Source organism: Rosa chinensis, chromosome 2, assembly GCF_002994745.2.
Source record: "Rosa chinensis cultivar Old Blush chromosome 2, RchiOBHm-V2, whole genome shotgun sequence".
NCBI lineage: Eukaryota > Viridiplantae > Streptophyta > Magnoliopsida > Rosales > Rosaceae > Rosa > Rosa chinensis.
In genome coordinates this window covers 60,926,438-60,946,223 of record NC_037089.1, presented here as the reverse complement: position 1 = coordinate 60,946,223, position 19,786 = coordinate 60,926,438, and the positions used below count along the sequence as shown (strand labels likewise).

At 38.2% G+C, this 19,786-nt stretch overlaps 2 protein-coding genes across 5 annotated transcripts; one reads left to right on the top strand and one right to left on the bottom strand.

Moving 5' to 3' along the window:
- The first annotated feature begins 172 nt into the window (after positions 1–172).
- Positions 173–5,799, top strand: LOC112188094 (receptor-like serine/threonine-protein kinase ALE2). 4 transcript variants are annotated; one of them, XM_024327117.2, is made up of 11 exons: positions 173–440; positions 547–626; positions 1,846–1,968; positions 2,067–2,276; positions 2,400–2,495; positions 2,611–2,718; positions 2,816–3,187; positions 3,374–3,667; positions 3,890–4,282; positions 4,417–4,660; positions 4,896–5,799. In XM_024327117.2, exons 2-11 carry the CDS (start codon positions 551–553, stop codon positions 5,572–5,574), a joined length of 2,595 nt encoding a protein of 864 aa, XP_024182885.1. In that variant the 5' UTR covers positions 173–440; positions 547–550; the 3' UTR covers positions 5,575–5,799. The 4 variants fall into 4 exon arrangements, with proteins under 4 accessions (XP_024182885.1, XP_024182886.1, XP_024182884.1 ...); XM_024327118.2 differs by having other exon boundaries at positions 533–626; XM_024327116.2 differs by lacking the exon at positions 173–440 and having other exon boundaries at positions 456–626.
- Positions 5,800–10,051: 4,252 nt separating this feature from the next.
- LOC112190131 (protein HOTHEAD) lies at positions 10,052–14,888 on the bottom strand. Its single transcript, XM_024329551.2, has 6 exons — positions 14,595–14,888; positions 13,617–13,992; positions 11,939–12,249; positions 11,168–11,553; positions 10,458–11,026; positions 10,052–10,369 (listed from the first exon to the last, which is right to left on the bottom strand). The coding sequence occupies exons 1-6, from the start codon at positions 14,830–14,832 to the stop codon at positions 10,315–10,317; spliced, it is 1,935 nt and encodes a 644-aa protein (XP_024185319.1). The 5' UTR covers positions 14,833–14,888; the 3' UTR covers positions 10,052–10,314.
- Positions 14,889–19,786: the final 4,898 nt, after the last annotated feature.

The following is a 19,786-nucleotide window of genomic DNA, read 5'->3' as shown; positions in this document are numbered from 1 at the left end:
AATAATGGAGGTCAATTAACTACATTAACAACAAGTCAAGCATTTCAATACTTTAATCCACACTAGTGTTCCATTTTTTCAAACAAGATTATTCATTTTTATCATTATTTGAGCACCCACTCTATCTCTCCCTCTCAACTTCTCCACCAACTGTCTTACAGTGTCTTATTTGGACTTGTTAGCTTTAGAGCTCCCTTAAGTGCACCGTGCTGCTTTGTGCTTGATCACTTCCAGTAAACTTTCAGTCCACCAGTGACAAAAAAGACAATTCCACTAGTACTCACCAAACTTCCCAATTCAAGAGCAGCTTAATCTTGTGACAGCAATTGGGTTATGCCCACCTGACCCATTCTTGTTGTTTTGCTCCAATGTCTCTCACTGATTGCCTCTGTGGGTCTGCTTCTGTAATCTAAACTCATCTTGAAGTTGCTTCCTTAAAGGTACTTCCATGTGTTGCTTCATGGTGTTGTTCTGCCACTTTGCCTTTTCTTATTTTTCTTCTCTTTACTTGGATGGTTGGAATTGAGCTCAGAGCTTCTCTGTCAGGGAAATGGGGAGGCAACTGAATCTGCTTCTTATGCAAATGTGCTTGATTCTGGGTGTTTTGCCATTTCATGGATCTGCAGGTAATAGATTTTGATTCTTATGGTTAATTATATTTGTTCAGTATAATAGGATTGATTACAAATTGGTCTTCATTAGTTTTAAACTTTAGGATCTGGGTTCTGTGAACCAAGTGTTTCTGAAATAGAGAAATTGCTTTGATTATTCAACATTTGATATGGCACATAAATGATTAACTGTATCAATTGGATCATGGTAATGGTCTACGGAGTTTCCTAATTGACAGGTTTATTTTCATCACTGCATTGTTGAGCATGGAAGTTCATGGTAAAATCTGAAATCTTAGGCTATCCAATAGGCCATTTTCTGGTAAATTGTAATTCAAAAAAATGACCAAATTATGTAATTCAGTTTATATGTTCAACTGGTACTTGAAGTATCATTTTGTGGTTGTCCAGAAGTCAGTGAATATAATATTGAAGGGTTCATAGAGTACAATTCACAACTAGCTATGAGCTGTGCTTACTTGCTTAAACTTATCTGCACTGACTGTCAGTTATTGTGATACAAGAAATCTGGTAGCTCCGCCTCCCGGAAAAGTATTGTTCTGCTCAGATAAGTTTACTGGAAGCAAGCAAGAAATCTGGTAGCTACCAGATTTCAGCTGTGCTTACTTACTGCACTGACTGTCAGTTATTGTGATACAAGAGGGGTTCCACCACCACCAATATTTAACCTTTTTTTTTTCTTAACGAAATTTATTCATTTTATTAAGGGTGAAGATATGAAAAATTATAATTGTGATTTACAACTGAATCGCATGTCAAATGCATATATATTTTTAGAGATGGTTCTTTAAGGCTTCTGCTATTAAGCAGCACAGTCCCTTTCATAGTTTGTCTGGTTTCCTACAATAAGGGATGCAGTAAAGTTGATCAATGTAGAAAAGACCTATGAGTAAAAAGGCAAGAAGCTGTTACCTCATGTAATAATTCATGTACCTAATATATATTTTTAACCTTGTTCGGTGTTGACTACTAAGAGCAACGTCAATGTACATTGCTTGTTCTGTTGTATTCAAAGCTGGCGTTGAGCTTTGACTCAATGACCACTGTTCAGAAAATTGTTGCAGTAAAAGAAAATTAAAGAAGTCATTACATGTTTTAGGCTGATTTTTAAATTTTCATTACCAGAAATAGCATGATAAGATACTGTTTTGCTCATCCTCCGACCTTGTTGTGAGTCTGACTAATTATTTGTTGGATGGTTGTATTGTCACAGACCATGCTGTCTCTCCTAATTCCCCCCTCAGCTTTGGCGGGAAAAAACACAGAAATCTGGTAGCTCCGCCTCCCGGAAAAGTATCCCACCACCTATTGCCAGCAGGCCATGCCACAGCTAAAGGTAACTGAAAATCTATAGCCCTTTTATTTGCCAACTTTGAAATAGAAAATGAAAAATATTGTGCCTATAGTTATCTGTGAAATCTTTTGTCATTGTAGCCATCCATCCTCATGCTTCTGTAAGGCCTTCAAGTATTGCACTTCCACCTTCTATGTCATCTTCTGGAGGTCCTGCAAAGGAATGGGTGCATTCTCCTGAACATTCCCCCTCAAGCTCACGTCACAAAAATCATCATGCAAACAAAAAGTTCCACAGCTCTGCTCCAGAACCAACTTACTCGATTCCTTCCCACACTAACAGTCAACAAGGTTGAAATCCCTTATGATACAGATACACACACACACACACAGAGTTAGTCAGTAACATATTCTTGAATATTTAGATCAATCATATTTACTCATGCCCTGAAGAATATCTTATGAAATGTTTAGGCCCTTCAGTCTCCCCATTTCGATCTCTTTCGCCTTCTTCAAGGAGTTGGACTGCACCTGCACCATCACCAACTACTTTTGAAGGCCACTATAACAGTATGGGGAAGGCTTACTTCAGATTTTGGACCTTTGGTGGATTTATCGTAGAGTCCTTACTTCATTTACCTTAAGTACTGATCATATTAGTTTTGATTTTTTCCGTCTTTTTTAGTGCCCATCTTTCCACGTGCAATTTCTCCCATAGATTCTTCCTTGAAGAGGACAAAGTCCCCACCACCATCACCAATTTTGGCACTACCACCTCCACCTCCCAATGAAGGTACACCTACACTGTACTCTGGCCTTGCTTTTAATTAAAAAAGTATTCACATGTTTTAATTGCAAAAGGTATTGACCTTCTTTGGTAATAACTGTAGATTGTTCGTCAATCACATGCACGGATCCATTAACATATACTCCTCCAGGATCAACATGTGGTTGTGTGCAGCCAATTGAAGTTAAACTCCAACTAGATGTTGCAATATACACATTCTTCCCTTCAGTTTCAAAGCTGGCTGAGGAAATCGCAGACAGTGTTGCACTAAACCATAGCCAAGTTCGCATAATGGGAGCAGATGCATCTAGTCAGCAGCTAGAGAAAACTTCCGTCCTCGTTAACTTGGTACCTATAGGACTAACATTTGATGGCACTACTGCATTTCAAATCTATGACAAATTCTGGCGCAGACAGGTTTCCATAAATGCTTCTCTCTTTGGTGATTATGAAGTATTGAATGTTCACTATCCAGGTATCAATTGATCCGACTTCCTCGAATGATAAGGTTATATTAGACTGTATTTTACTCATCATTGATCTACACTCTACAGTCATAGTTTCTGCACTATGGTATGAGTTTTTATGGTTTCATCATGCTGAATGACTTCAGAGCTTACTTCTGCAATAGTGAAATTCTTAAATTCTTGCATCTGTACAGGTCTTCCACCTTCTCCCCCTTCAGCACCTTCAGCCATTTCTACTATAGATGATGGGCCATACATGGGCCAAGACAACAATGGAAGGGTAATAAAACCTATACCAGTTAACGTGCCAAGAAAAAGAAATGATGGAATCAAAGGAAGTATGCTTGCTGTGATCGTTCTATCATCTTTCACAGCCTTTCTTTTATGTGTGGGGTTTGTCTGGCTTTTGTTACTGAAATGTCGATCTCACTCCCATAAGCCTGAACATTTTCCACAAGCTTTGACATCGTCCCCTACAAAACTCACAGGTACTTGTAATATGGCCAAATGCTCCTAAAGCTTAAGGACTTTTACTCGTAATCAGCTTTTAATGTTGATTTCATTTTCAGCATGCAACTGTGCACAAGAATAATTTATTGGAATTATGGTTATGGAATTGTTTTTCCTTTTAATTAATACTTGTTCAAAATAGGTTGTGATTTGTATTCTTGTTATTTTGGGTTATCCATAACATCATCATATACTCACAGGGGATCCCAGGTCAGTGATGTTTGGAAGCACACATGGTTCCAGATCAATGTCTTTTAGTTCTGGCACACTAACCTATACTGGATCTGCGAAGACCTTTACTCTGCATGACATGGAGAGAGCCACTAATAATTTTGATGCTTCAAGAATACTTGGAGAAGGTGGCTTTGGGCTTGTTTACAGTGCTACTTTAGATGATGGACGAGAGGTGGCTGTGAAGGTTCTGAAGAGAGATGATCATCATGGTGGCCGCGAATTCTTAGCAGAAGTTGAGATGCTTGGCCGTCTTCACCACAGAAATTTGGTCAAATTAATTGGTATCTGCACAGAGGGCCATACTCGTTGCCTCGTTTACGAACTTGTTCCAAATGGAAGTGTTGAATCCCATTTACATGGTAAACACAAGTTCAACATGTCTCTATGCTCAATACTTTTCACATTTCTTGGTTGAAATGCTAGATATCCAGGTGCTTATATATTGGGAACTTTAAGCTTTGAATTATAAATGACTCTTCTTGTGTTCTCTCAGGTGTTGACAAGGAAACTGATCCACTTGATTGGGATGCCAGAATAAAGATTGCCCTTGGTGCAGCTCGGGGCTTAGCTTATCTCCACGAAGACTCAAATCCTCGAGTTATACATCGTGATTTCAAGGCCAGCAACATCTTACTGGAATATGATTTTACACCCAAGGTTTCGGATTTTGGACTGGCTAGAGCGGCGCTGGAGGAGGGAAAAAGACATATTTCAACACATGTTATGGGAACTTTTGGGTACATACTCCTTAACTATATTATAGATAACTCTCATTCCTTAATTCCACTACTGAACAAATTTACTTATTTATACATGAGAAATGTTCTTTTGCCAGACAATTTTCACATGTTTGCTATCAGAAAGTCTAGATGAAGTGAACTCTTATTTAGATGTGTTTTGACAGTCTACAACATAAAAATGTTTGATGAAGATACTACAACATAAGTCAATTTTTTTATATTCTTGTTCCAGTTACTTGGCTCCAGAGTATGCAATGACTGGTCATCTTCTAGTAAAAAGTGATGTTTACAGCTATGGTGTAGTCCTTCTTGAACTCCTGACAGGAAGAAAGCCGGTGGATCTGTCACAACCTTCAGGTCAAGAGAACCTCGTTGCTTGGGCTCGTCCTCTCCTCACCAGCAGAGAGGGTCTAGAATCAATAATAGACCCGGCGTTGAAATCTGATATGATCACATGGGACAGTGTAACCAAGGTAGCAGCAATTGCTTCAATGTGTATACAACCAGAAGTATCTCACCGCCCGTTCATGGGTGAGGTTGTTCAGGCCTTAAAGCTTGTATGCAATGAGTTCAGAGAAACAAAGGAACTTGCAGGTTCAACAAGTTGTGGCCAAGACGATGATGATCTCTGCATTCATACAGATAGTGGTAATCTTGAAGTGGCAGAATCACAGCTTCAGATGCCTGTATTCGGGGCTAGCCATGACACTAAGATACCCTCAACGTCAGATTTGTTGAGTGCAAGTGTGGGATTTGAGGTTGAGGGGCAGGAAGTTGGATCTTTTAGGAGGTACTCTAGTTCAGGGCCTTTGAGGACTGGTAGGAGAAGGCAATTTTGGCAAAGACTAAGGAGTTTGTCTAGAGGAAGTATGAGTGAGCATGGATCTTCATTGAAATTGTGGCCAAACTAAATTGGTGCTTGTTAATTTCGTCAGTTAAGTGCAATAATTTCTTAAAGAGTTGACACTCAAATGGGTTATATTTGGGTCTTGAAACCATGTCCAGGTTGAGCTGAATGATGCTCACGATAAGCTCATTGTAAGATGAGAAAACGATTAAATTTTAGTCGCCAAATGATGTGAAAACTTGCATGAGATTGACCATAGCACACATTTTTTCATGAAGAATACTTCTTACATCAGCCACCATCATACACAATCACAAGGGAACTTGTCTGATTTGTTAGGCCTATAGCGACCATTAGGAAATGTTGACCTCTGAGTCAACAAGCCAAACTCTTCTTCTCAAGGTCAGGGTTGTTAACTGATGGTTAAACAAGTTGGTTAGGCAAGCTGAGCCGTTGGTTAAGCAAGAAGCGAGGTGGTTAGGTTGAAGTTTGTAGAAAATGTATGGTTATATAAGGCAGTGATTTGGCTTGTAAATCTGTGAAGGAAATACAGACTAATATTCATCTTCATCTTCTCCTTGTTCTTCCTTCATCTCTTTCATTCCTTTCTTTGTATACTAATATTTTCTCATCATGCTATTCTCGCATTACACAACAACATTCATATATTTCATCACCACAGAACACATTCAAATGGTACTTATACATATGGCCACTCCTCTTATGGATCTGCTCAATGTTATAACCTGCAACGAGCCAGAGCTTTTCTGAAAATGGCTATCAAAGGTCCGCTTCCACTTATAATCTACCTATTCTGTCATAGAATGCCAAATTTGTATAAGAAGGGTCATTGTACAACTGAGTGCTACTACAGAAACACTAGTGATGCACAGTAATTCAACCACCACTGCCATATATAGTTGTTGCATATCAAACTATGTCTTCTGCCCCTCCCCAAGAAGTTTTGGCTTACTGACTCAAGAGCTTCAAATCATATGACTTCCGATATCTCTGCTTTCTATCAATAATGTTACATAAATGCCAATAATTCAGTCACTGTGGGAAGTGGAGAAGGTTTCCCGATTGCTCATATTGGCAATGGTTCCTTAGGCACTGCATCTGGTGTTTATCTTTACAAACTATACTGCATGTGACTAAATTAGATGCAAACTTATTGTCAGTCTATCATCTTTGTATGATACAGGACAAGAGGGACAGGCAGACCAAAAGCTTCTGTCAACTCCAATTAATTTGTTCTCAGTCTACCAAACCAAAAGCTATTTGTGGTAGCAAATTTAAGCACTCAACATGGCATCAAAGACCAAGTCACCTATCAAACCCTATTATCATTTCAATGTTATCAAGTCAAATTAATCTTGCAGCTTAGATGAGTGTCATTCCTTGTGTGAGTCTTGCTTGTCTGGCAAGTTTACCAAGCTACCTTTGCATGTATGTCCAAGTCTCTGATTTCGTTAAAATAAGTACACTCTGATGTCTCTGTTTGTAATCATCGTCTCAATCTTATAACTCAATTTAGCTGCAGAACAAGACAATTAAAAGCATTTTTCTTGGCTGTGGAGCTGGTTACAAAAGGTTTTATTTGCTTTAATTCAGTTACTCATAAGACCATTTTATACAGATGTGATTTTTGATGAAAATTATTTTCCTTTTTAATATGCAGTGTAAATGATGCTAGTTTACACATAAACACAACACTCCTGCATCATCATGTACTTCACCTACTGTCACTCTCGCTTTTCCTGCGCGCCACTCCTTCAATAACTTCAGCACTATCTCCTTATACTTCTGTCCCATAAACTTCTAATACTTCACCATCTTCCTCCTCTCCCATATGTTCCTGACAGCAATATCTTTACTCAACACAGTGCTTGCCTACTTGATCAAATCCATACTGAAGTAAATGCACCTTCTGAGATACATATGCATCATCATCTACTATACCCACCAGCCATTATTTATTTTCTTGTGGCTTCAGATGCACTGCTTGACCCATCATCATCCACTCCATTTTCACACAATGAAGGAGACGTGTACGTTCCAATTTTAGAGGTTGGAATCATCTTATATGGTCTCACTGAAACTTCAATGACTAATGCATCCACTTTTTCAGCCCCTCTTAACTCTTTTAGATGCTCTTACAAATGATCATCCTATTTTCAACAAAAAGGCATTTGTCGCTAGCTCTGTTCATATTTCTACTCATTCCTCTACAAAACCAAGTTTCTTTAAAATTGTCCTCACCACTTCACAATGGAAAGCTGCTATGGAACAAGAATATCAAGCTTTTATGAAACAAGGCACCTGGAGACTGGCCCAAAATTTGGTCAGCTGCAAGTGGATTTTGAAGCTGAAGAAAAAAACTGATGTGGTTCCATTGCAAGGCAATATTGGTGGCTAGAGGCTTTTTGTCAAGACGAATGTGTCGACTATGAGGAAAAAATCAGTCATGTAGTCAGGCATACTACTGTTAGAAGTGCGCTTGCTCTTGCAGCCAATTTTGGTAACAAGCTTCACCAACTGTATACAAAGTATGCTTTTCTTCGTGGTAGTAAACTTAAAGAAGAGGTTATGGCTCAACCAAAGAGTTTTGAAAATGCTGCATTCCCATACTATGTCTACCATATGGTTTAAAACAGGCACCCAGGGCATCGAATCAGAAGTCTTCTTTTCAGTTGCCTTCTCTTGGGTTCGATCAGATCATCAAATGTAAATACTTCCTTGTTTATTAGGTCACCAGGAACCTTCTTTCTCTACTACTTTTGTATTTACCACTTTGAAATCACAAGTAAAAAAGAATCTGAAACTCAATATGAATGAAAACTGCTCTTGCACAGGAGTTATTTCGCTACGTGTTGGGGTTACAGATACAATATCTCAAACATGATACGTAACTCTCCCAAACCATATGAGCACATGACATTCTTTACAAGGCTGGTATGCTCACTGCTTTAGGGCAGACTTCTAAGCTTCCATAGGATGATGTTTCAGAATTCGGATTATAGAAGTCTGGTGGGCTGATTGCAGTATATCAGTTTATGCAGGCACTTACAGGTATAGAAATGTACCATGCTACTATAAAAAGGATTCTTGGGTTCATCATAGGCACACTTAACTATAGCATTACATACAGAATAGCTCAACTTGAACTAGGAGTGTTCTCAAATGCGGGTTGGGCAGGTGATCCAATGACAGGAGGTCCACAACCGGTTTCATTATTCTCTTGTGAGATTGCTCCTTGAAAAACAACAGAAACAGATTTTCAGGAAGTGATGATTGCTGTATTGATCTGTATATCATATATACAAAGATATAGCTTGATTCTAGGATACAAAAAGGAAAACTATTCGTGGCCTATTAATGCCTAATTATATAGAATTAACTGTGATGATACATAATGATTGTGTTGAATGTTGACAGCTATATCAAGCTAATTTTGCTCTACTTTCTAACACTCCTACGTCTTGGTACTCCACGAATCAAACTTACATGTCAAGGTCATCAACAGAAGCTGAATGCAGAGCTAGCACTGACCGATGCAGCTTCAGAACTGTCGTACCTTGCATTGTCACTTGCAAAAATCCCAATCATAACTCAAAAGTTAATCTTGTTGAAGTAGATGCATGTGCATTTTACGAGAAAATATGATTAGAGGAAAGCTTCAGCTGCATTTTCTGCCTTCAACAGATCAGATTGTAGACTTTCTGATAAACGGATTAGCTTCTCTACAATTTATGGTCCTCTGTTCCAACCCCTGGTCCCAAGTTCTGGAGCTTTGAGGGGGCATGTAGCAACGGTTAGGACATGTTGACCTTCGAGTCGATGAGCCATGCTCTTCTTGCCAAGGTTGTGAGTACAACTTCACAGCTGTCCTAAAAGCATATTAGGTAACTAATGGTTAAATGAGTTAGTTAGGAAGCTGATCAGTTGATTAAGCAAGAAGAGAGGTGGTTAGCTTGAAGTGTGTGGAAAACGCAAGGCTATATAAGGCAGTGATTAGGGTTGTGAACTGAGACTTTATGAGGCATTACAGATTGATATTTATCTTCATCTTCTCTGTTCTTCCTATATCTTTTTCTGCATCTATCTCTAATTATAAATGTCCCAAATTCTATCCTCCACTTAAACTAGATCAACAGAATACATAGAACAGAGAATGGACATGAAACCTGGCCACCTTTTTTTACCACTATTAAAGCTCAATTCTAACAGAAGAAAAAGAAGAGGACCATCCCTCGTTAAACCTCCAAGAGCACACCAATATAAGATTATAACTAGCTATAGAAAACCGATATGAGATGTGACTAAGCTTGTCATGTTGAGGTCAGCAGGTACGAGAACAATATAAGTTACAATAGTTAAAGAGGGAATTTGATTTAGAATTATGGCATAACATATGAATATTAGAGTTTATGTTTCACAATTCAAGTTTAAGAAGTACTTTTTGGCAATAAGCAAGAAGACTGCTTCAAATAGCTGATAAACTTGTAAATGTCGGGTGCCGTTGAATGCTAATTTTTGAATAAGAAAACGACTCAAAATATTTAGATTTTCAATTCTTAGTTTCATTGCCTAACAAGCTGAAGGTGGTTTCATTCTGGACAACAGTTGTTGAAATCATGAACTAGGAGATATAATAAGATAGAAACATGCATTCCCAGGGCAAGCCAATTTCTACACATTGTAGCTTGGTAAGAATCATTTCAACACATTACATCACACTTGCAACACCAAGCCTCAGTCACTCTTATATTCCCACTAACTACCTAGGTCTTGCTTCCTTTTATTATATACCAGCTGCTCTTCCCAATCTGTCTCTCAAGATCTTCAGTCCCATGTACCTGCATACCGAAACACACACATTAACACCAACACATTGAGTTCGAGTTGTTTTCTTTACATGTTGTACATACATATGATGATGCATACCTGCCCATCATCATGACAGTGGCCTGAGGATTAGTTCCGGGGGATTCAGAAAACGTCGAGCCATCCACAACCCTGACCCTGTTGACACCAAGAACTTTGTTGTCAGGGCTAACCACAGTGCCCACATGACACCCACCATGGTAATGCCAAATAGTGATGACAGTGTCTTTGCAGAACTGCTCCAATGACTTTGTGTCATTGATATTCTTAGGTATGAGGTTAACATTAGCCTTCACACTCATGTTAAGTATCTTTTCCACAGTTTGCTTGTCAACTCTTGTGTAGTTTGTGAAATGCTCCGATTGCACAACCTTTGTGGCTATTCGAATTCCATCAACACAGCGCTTAAGATCATAGGGGTGGCTGAAGTAGTTGAAGCTGACAGAGGGGTTATCATCAACATTGGTGTTGATCAGGCTAAGGTCTCCTTTGGAAATTGGACTTGCAATTTTTTCCAGAATAAAGCCCCCTTTAAATGCCTCATGGGGCAAGTTTCTCTTGTGTTTGATGAAAGCTTGAATGGCTTCTGGGGTTCTTTGCTTTGGAGGAATAGTAGATAGCTGTCCAATCTGCAAGTAACAACTCAAAAGGATTTGAACATCATTAACAAATATCAAGGTCATGTTCATAACACTCTAAATGTAGAAAATCCCAAATAACAGTACTTCAAACTTAGTTTAGTTTTGGGGTAGAAGTAGTATTTATGTTACCTCAGCTGACAGGATTCCGTGGTTGCATTCAATGCTATCCTGGGACTGCCCATATCCACTGCTAGCTTCAATGTACACACCCCTTTTGGTGATCCCTACAGTTTCGATTAGCGTCTGCTTTTCTGCTCTACTGCTAGGGACAAAGATTGCATTCATTGGATTATCAGCCATGCCTTTTCCAACAAACTCATTATTGAGCACCACTGGAATGTTCAACTTCTCTAGGTCAGCTTTGGGTCCAATACCGCTTAGCAATAACATTTGAGGGCTTCCAATTGCTCCACTAGACAATAGTACTTCACTCTGTGGCTTATCAACAAGAAATGCTTGATGTTGGCTTCCATTTTCATCTTTGAAGGTAACTCCCACTGCCTTTGGTTTCTTCCCTGTATAATGAGGAGTACTTGTTTAATCACTATATTCTAAAACCTAATTCCCAATGTCACTTATACATTATATGCAAATTTGAAACATTTAGGAGCAAACCAAAGACCTTTTGGTACAGTTACAAGGGGATTCTGGTTGTTAAGCCGAAGCTCCTTTTCCTAAGGTTCACAGGGGTTTTGGTTTTAACCAAATTGCTTGATTTTAATAACCGAATCTCTTTCAAATCCAGCTAAATGACAACTGAAAATACCTTTAACCAAGAGAGGGCTTCTTTTTGGTCACCAAATCCAAAATTTTAAGGATGTTTGCTGTAGAAGCAATTTATTGGACTCTTAAAGATGTGACAGAAAAATAATGGATTTTCATATGTTAGTAACGCTATACCTGATGTGTCAAAAACAATCTTTTGAACTGTTGCATAAATCAAGACTGTGAGCTTCTGAGGATTCCCAGAAGACAGCAGTTCAGCAGAAGAGTGACGACGACCAAATCTATCGAAAATGGTTCCACCAACTTTGGTTCCATAAAGGTGATCATAAGTGAATCCGTTAAAAGGTGAGACCCCAGCATCCAAAAGACTGTCCCTGAATGCCATCTGATATGGTTCAAGCAGTGGCTCGTGAACAATTTGCTTCTCAATCCAGGGATATGACTCATTTACTAGCTTGGCATCCCATCCCACTCTCTTTATAAACCTGTAAATACCACAGAAAGTAGCTTCAGTACTGAACAAAGTGTCCTATTCCCATTTTATGGGTCAATTTGTAATTATATAACTAATTGACAACTATAAAATTTAAATCCTAATTTTTTTTTCCAGCCCAACAACTTATTTGAAAAAAAAAATAATGAGAGAAAGATTGATTGAGTTATTTTGATTAAAAAAAAAAAAAAGAGGAAAAATGTGTGTGTGTATAATAAATTATGAGAGAGAGAGAGAGAGATGACTGCTTGAGCTATGTGCCCTATCATATTTTTTTTCCTTTCTTTTTTCCTATTTAGCGGTCAAGGATTCTTATAGACAGAAATATAGGGTAGGTGGCTTAAGACTAAGAAGTCATACATGTAGGTCATCGACTCATAGGTTATATACTGTCCTAGTAATACAAAGTACCACTATGCATAAGTGCAAGCTCACATAGTGGCTTCCCTAAATGTTTCAGTCTATCAAATAGTAACTACTTCACCTCCATTCAAGAATAGAAATTAAAGCCAGAAAACTAGCATTTATAAATAGAAAAAGGAAAATGAAAAGGAAAGCAAAGAAAAACAAGAAAAGAGAAAAGATGAAATTATGAATGCCTTAATATAGACTACAATGATATATGCATTGTCAATTTGTCATGAATACCGGCCATCATATGGTCACCAACTCAACATCAACACAACAATGAAATTTTAAAATTATAATGACATAGTTATCAGCTGCCAAAATATATGTTTGGGTTTGTTTTCATTAGACACTTCTTTGCTTAAACTTTAAGTGACTTTTTATATCTAAATACAGACAATCAAGAAAATTAATGCATTGGGACACAATTGATTAGTCAGTTAGTGTCTAAATCATGAACAGTACTTCACAAGACAATATTAAAGGTGGTGGGTAGGAGGGGTTGCAATAATACTAACATGGTGCATCTCATCCACTCTGTAAGGAGAGTAAGGGATGCCTATCAATTTGAAAAGTACGTGCTTCATGAATGTGGGTTAAAACTATATTTGGAAATCAAGCACTAGCTACTTAATAAACATCATTTCACTTTCTCCATGATTTGATGTAAATATGAAGCTTAACTATATAATCGGCAGAACGCAACTTAATTCTGTCTTCCATATTCCAGATTTTTCTCATGAATTCTTGGTTTGTTTGTTCTGTACCACTCTGCTTAACTATTAAATTCAGTTGATTAGAAACTTAATACTAGATCTCCCCTGGGAACATAATGGTACACGTTGTTCTTTAACGAAACTTTCTTCCCCTTGTTATTTTCCAGAAGGCTATGTGCTTAAAATTTGAAACAATTTCTTGCATTCCAAGCAAAATTGAAGATCTGGAGCATACCTTGGGCTTGCTCTGGTATAGAATCCAGCATTGATGACACTGCCGCCACCCAAAACCCTAGCTCTGGAATTGATGACTCCATCAGTGGAAACAAAGGGCTGAGAAGGAGATTTAGGTGAAGTGTCTGCCAAGGCAATGTGGAAGTTTTGTAGGAATGAGACATTGGAATTGGCAAAAGGCACCCCCCCTCTTTCGAGCACCAAAACACTGAAATTCTGAGAGAGGGTTGCAGCCAAAGGACACCCAGCTGTGCCCCCTCCCACAATTATGTAATCATAGTCATGGCTGTGGCCGCTTGATGAAGATGATGATACAGATGGGAAAGAGCTTGCTTTTTTGATAAATGGGTATCTGAATTCATTGTAAACCTTCTTACCTGCACAGAAAATCATTTAGATTTGATCAATAGAATTTGTATCACTGTAGCCAAACTTGCTAATTGCAGAATTCTTGTACTTCAACTCCAATTGAGAAATGAAACTGAGAGTGAATGAAGTCGTGAACCAAGATATATGGGATCTTTAACTCCAGTTTTGAAAATAAACACAAAAAGATGATCTATGGCAAAATTGGAGCCAAGAGGAATTTTAAATACCCAAATTGTACTTGTACAGTGGCAATCCCTCAAACATATCTAAGAATTGCAATTAGTGAAACAAAAACAAGCCCCAGTAGGGGAATGCTATGTAGCAATTTGAAAAGAACAAGAAAAATAATTTAAGCCACACATAAAGGTGAAAAAGTTTTTTCAAACACTGAAATGGCAAAACAGAAGGAATATGAGGATAGAATATTGCCCATCCAAAAGATAAACTTCATTTCGATTTTCAGATTTCAGAGCTATTGTACTACTAAGACATGAACTAATAATCACACCAAAAACACATACAAACAAAGAGAGGAAGAGAGAGAAAAGTGCAAGTGAAGCAAGAGAAGGGTATTTGAAGAAGAAGAGAGAGCAAGAGAAAGAAGAAGAACCTTGAGAAGAAGAGAGTAAGCTGATGAGGCACAAAGCCAAAAAGAAAATGAGCTTCTTGAGTACTAGTGCTCCATTAACCAAAGCCATTATCAAGGTAGCAGGCAGAGGTCTCAGAAAAGCACTCTCACAGAAGAAACTGCTGCAGCTTCTTCCCTGTATGTGGCTTCCACTGGTTGGCCTTGTTTTGTGTGAGTCCACGAATTTATATACCCAAATAATTGCCACAAATTCATGCATCAAAATAAACAAATAATAAAATTTCCTTCCCAGGGGACTTTAAAACAAATTATAAAAAAAAAAAAAAAAAGGAAAAATACCACACAGAGAATGCTATGTGCAGGAGCCTCCAAGTAGTCCCAACTGTATTTATTATCACTTTGAAATAATACAACTGAAAAACTCATTATGGTGAAATGAATGCCACAGTTGAGTTAGGAAGCCGTGGACGTTGGGGTAACTCCTTCTCTCTTATCTCGCATGATCATCTTCTTCCATTGGTGAATAGACAGCTCACTGTCACTTAGAACCTTTAGGAGGAAACTCGAGCTCTTCCATCTCTCTCTCTCTTTTTTTCCTTTTTTTTTTTTTCATTCTTACTTGCAATATAGTAAAGAAAATCATGCCATACATGATTGAAAGTTCCAGAGACAGACTAAAATGCAAGCTTGAATGAATTACTCTTCTGGGTATACCTACATCTGGTAAAGCAATAGAAGTTGTTGGGTAATTGAATACAAGCAAGCTAGCTTAGTAAACCTTCCAAAAAGAAAAGAGAAAAAATTCTATAATGGTAAGAAATTTAATGACCAGCACAGCCCTAGTTATATACATTTATTTTCTCAACTCCTCTCCAGAGTCCAGCCTATAAAATTATTTATTATTTATTTATTTTCCTATAATGGGCACATTTTGCATTTTGGGACTTGACCTGGTTGTTATTAAGATTAAATCATATTTAGAATTGCATTATTGTGTGAACAGAACTGACTGACCACCAGTTTGGGTAGCTCTAAATTGATAGGATGGAGGCTATTAATGGAGTTGATGATAACCCCTCTATCATAAAATGGGTTGATAGCCCACTAGTCTTGCTTTTAATTAATTAGATTCTTTCTGGAACTTGAATACCAGATATGCTTGAGATTTTACTGTTCAAGGCTGATGTAGGAATGTATAAGATACTAGTCAAATGCCACATTACGCTAGCTGAGACGTATATGACAAAAAGTGAAGGGGCCAGGTTCATGGAAAATGTTATTTGCCTATTTGGCATTCCCCTGTTTTGTAAAATGGGGAGGAGGGAAACCCCAACTCCCGGGTAGGTAGGATGGGAAACGCAAAGCTGTCAACTTCATGATCAAGCACAAGAAAGACAACTGCCACACATTGGGGGGGCTATTAACTGCGCTACTTAAAATCCTAAACTCTTACATTTTATTGGTCTGACTTTGGATCAGTAGGTAGTAGCTAGGCTGGTACATAGACGGCCTGACTTTGGATCAGTAGCTACTACCTAGCTAGGCTGGTACATAGAAGCAGTGCTAACTTATTGTATGAAACCAACCATTACAACGTCGGATGAATTCAATAATTTGGTTTGTGACGATGGGTTTAGAGTATCTCTAACAGATTTAGTATAATTTTTCTGTTATAGGAAAATTAAAATTAAAATCTCTAAAAAAAATTCTACTCTAACAGATTTTTTATTTTACAAATTCCATAATTTTTTCTTAAATCATTCCCTAAAATTTTACAGCAATTTGTAAATATATGGAAGTTTGTTTTCTCTCTCATTACAAGCTATCTCTATTTTAGGGATAATTACAGAGAAATCTGTTGGAACAAAACAGCCAAAATTTTCTTTAAAATAGAGAAAAATCAAGATATAAGGAGACTGTTGGAGTTGCTCTTATAGATTTTTGAGTTTCGATTGAAGGAGAATTGGTTTATATGGTTGTAAAGCATGCTACATGTATACAACTCGATCAAGACTCCACGACCACACATGTCCTCCATCCTACAATACAAGACAAGACCATAATTAATATGTACAACCAGCTACTTTAGTTAGATTTTGAATTTGAGTAGACCTAAGATCAAGGTTCTGGATTCGAGTCACCATAAGAGTATGAGTGAAATCATTTTATCCTCTTTAACTATATAAAAATATATATATTATATAAAAAATATTTAAAAAAAATCGAGTAGAACGAAACGATTAAGGTGGATTAGATTAGTTTGGACGGACAATTGAGGTTTTCTTTTTTCTTCGCAAGGCAAACTTCCATTAATTTAGGGATTTCAGATCATAATCAAGATCAACTTTGTACGTGCAAAAATCAGAAAGAGGAAAAGTTATGATTAATTTCAGTTTTCAGTGTTATTTTACATCTGCGACATATCAGTGTTGTCTCCATCTCTCTGCTTTAAGATTAGACAAATTCTGATTAAGGTCGTTAATAGTGTTCTTACCTGAATCAATAGGAAGTTTTGATTTGACACTCACATAATCGATCGATCATATATCTATCTATGGGAGTTAGGGATTGATAAAGGGTTTCGGGGCGCATAAGCAGCATAAACTGGGAACAAATATTAATTAATTAACTTCCCAACTTTGTTGTAGAGGGTATGCGTTGGACATTTCATCTTCTCAAGCAAAGAAAAAAACAAGTGTGCGTATGATTAAAGAGAACCATGCATCTAGCTGCTAAAATAAAGACTAAAATGTATGATAGTTGAAAGAAAATAAACCTCTGCAACTGCCCAAATCAGACGCATTGATGAAGAAACAAGACTAGATTTCTAGTTTACCAAAATCCAGTCCAACTGTTTGTATAAAGCTGGAAAAACCTTTCTACGTAACTGCTAAAGTTAGTTATAGCGTTTCGTCTCCAAATTTGATGACGTACTGGTTTTATTTCCTGCAGACTATTATCATCTTGTCAATATTTAAGGGGGTATATGTGAAACTTGAAAAAAAAAAAAAAATCTTATACCGGCGAATAGTTGCGGGTGGAGGGTTTGGCCGTGAAGTTGCAAAAGGACATTGCATTAGTATAATATATGAAGTTTAGAGAAGAAAAGGTAAACTAGAATTTTGTATTGAATCAATGAATAAGAATTTCATTTTGAACAGGTACGGTAACTAGCGTTTCAGGTAGAGATATATGGCAAGTGAGTGTGACGATACTTAAATGTCATCATCAAATTAACATTTTCTTCCTCCCTATATGGAGGGCGAAATGAAGAAGAGAAGCAAATTAATGAGGTTTCAATACCTGTCTGCACTCATGGGTACCAGTTTACCATATAGTTTCGAGAGCAGTGTGGTGGATGCTCCGTTGTGGGTTGATTATGTGGAGTACCTCCAGTAAGGAGCTGTTTTTACCTTCGATTGGCATTATTATGTTGTTCAGCAGGCCGTGTCGTGTTTCTCAGTGTTTATACCACAACTTAGACAGCTAGCTAGCAGAGCACTATATATGGTACTATCTTAAATTCTTGAGTGAAAAGGAGAGTTTTCTTAGCTTGTAGATGGACTTGTTTGATTAAGTTCTTAAGTAATCAATGCAACAGGCTTTTGTATAAATTTTTTCATATATATGCGGCCACCTATATCGATCATCAAACCAGCTAGTGTCGAACTCATAAAATCTCATAAAATTGATTATGATGATTTTAGATAACTTAAAGTAGATTGTTAAATGTACCGGATTTAGAGCAATACAAATCCAATTAGTAATAAATTTTTTTAACCAGGCAGATCATTGATAGCTCAATCCAAATCCGGCGGATTAACAGATACCTGATCAGCTAATCCGATCAATTGGTGGTATTTAAAAATAAGAAGTTTAATATCGATACCACAGAAGTCGCTCCGGAGATCTCGGAGCTGAGCATACCAAACCCTAGAGGCTTCGGTAGCAGGGCCGCAGCGATCTCCGGATCTCCGTTTGCTTTGGGTGACTCGGGCGTCACAGGCATCGCTCTTTTGCAGCGGAGGCGGTGCAGTCTGGTGGTGGATCAGTTTCAACTTGTGATCGGCGCTATCGGGCTTTGGGATTTCAGCCGCATCTGAGGCTATTTTGTTGGATCGTTAGCACACGGTGTGTAGCTGACGTGAGCGGCGTCGACTTGGGTTGGTGGAGGGGTGAAGCGCAAGTCGGTGCTTTGCCGGAGGTGAAGCAGGCTTCGTATTGGGATCTCCTTTTCGTTCGATTGCAGGTGCCTCCAAGCTAGAGCTAAAGCAGCTTTCCTTCCAGCTCTCTTGATGGGGGAAGGCCGTGGAAGGCCGCCAGAGGGGTGATGGGTGGAGGCCGCCTCTTCTGAAAGGTCAGAACCGGTCGATCTGGGGGTAGGAGGCGAAGGGTTCGGGTAGTGGGCTTTTGGGCCTCTACCGATCTGGGTTGCAATGTAGGCTGGTGAACTGGGCCTTGTTGGTTCAGTTCCCCTTTCCTCCTACACTTGGGTTGGGCTGGGTTTTGGGATTTCTAGAAGGTGGCCTATCCTGCTCATTACCCTGTACTATTCCTCGAATGTTGTTGTGGCTGTGTTGAGTGTTGCAACGTACACCATGAAGGTTTTAGGCGTCAAGATGTTTAATCCAGTGGTTCCATTTTAGGGCAGTCTAGGGATAGGGAGTTTTTAATTTCTGCATTTTATTTTTGCAATTCATTTAGGATTTTAGTTTTTTTGGAGGTTCATTTTGGATTTTAGTCGTTTTATTTGAGCATTGATTTGTAATATGAGGTGGTCTTTGGACCTCTCAAGCCTGACCGAGTGAGGTCGTATGATTTTAATATCAATGGATCAGTCTTCCATTCCCCTCAAAAAAAAAAAATCCGATCAATTTATATTAATGAATATTTAATTTTAAATAATGAAAGGGTTTTTATGCCCCATTTCTAGGGATTTTTTTCCCACTTACCCCATTAAGTCTTTTTAATTTCCTCTTACCCAAAACACTCTAAAGAGGTCTTCCCTAATACCCCATAAAAAAAGGCTTTGTTTTTTTTTTTTTTAATACCATTTTACCCTCACCCCTTTATTACTGAGAGAGAGAGAGAAAAAAAAATGGAAGAGAGAGAAACCATAGGAGACTTCACTGGAGCCAGTCACCGGTCGCCGGAATCCAGCCAACTTTCGCCTGATTCCGGTCACCGGCAGCCGCCCACCAAATTTTTCTGAA

What these genes read in the sequence shown, in the direction of transcription:
- LOC112188094 (XM_024327117.2), top strand. Translation starts at nt 551, where the DNA reads ATGGGGAGGCAACTGAATCTGCTTCTTATGCAAATGTGCTTGATTCTG. An exon ending in TTTTGAAGGCCACTATAACA is followed by an intron (nt 2,496 to 2,610) that starts GTATGGGGAAGG and finishes CGTCTTTTTTAG; the next exon opens with TGCCCATCTTTCCACGTGCA. An exon ending in GTCCCCTACAAAACTCACAG is followed by an intron (nt 3,668 to 3,889) that starts GTACTTGTAATA and finishes ATATACTCACAG; the next exon opens with GGGATCCCAGGTCAGTGATG.
- LOC112190131 (XM_024329551.2), bottom strand. Translation starts at nt 14,832, where the DNA reads ATGCATGAATTTGTGGCAATTATTTGGGTATATAAATTCGTGGACTCA. An exon ending in TATACCAGAGCAAGCCCAAG is followed by an intron (nt 12,250 to 13,616) that starts GTATGCTCCAGA and finishes TGGTATTTACAG; the next exon opens with GTTTATAAAGAGAGTGGGAT. An exon ending in GATTGTTTTTGACACATCAG is followed by an intron (nt 11,554 to 11,938) that starts GTATAGCGTTAC and finishes CTCATTATACAG; the next exon opens with GGAAGAAACCAAAGGCAGTG.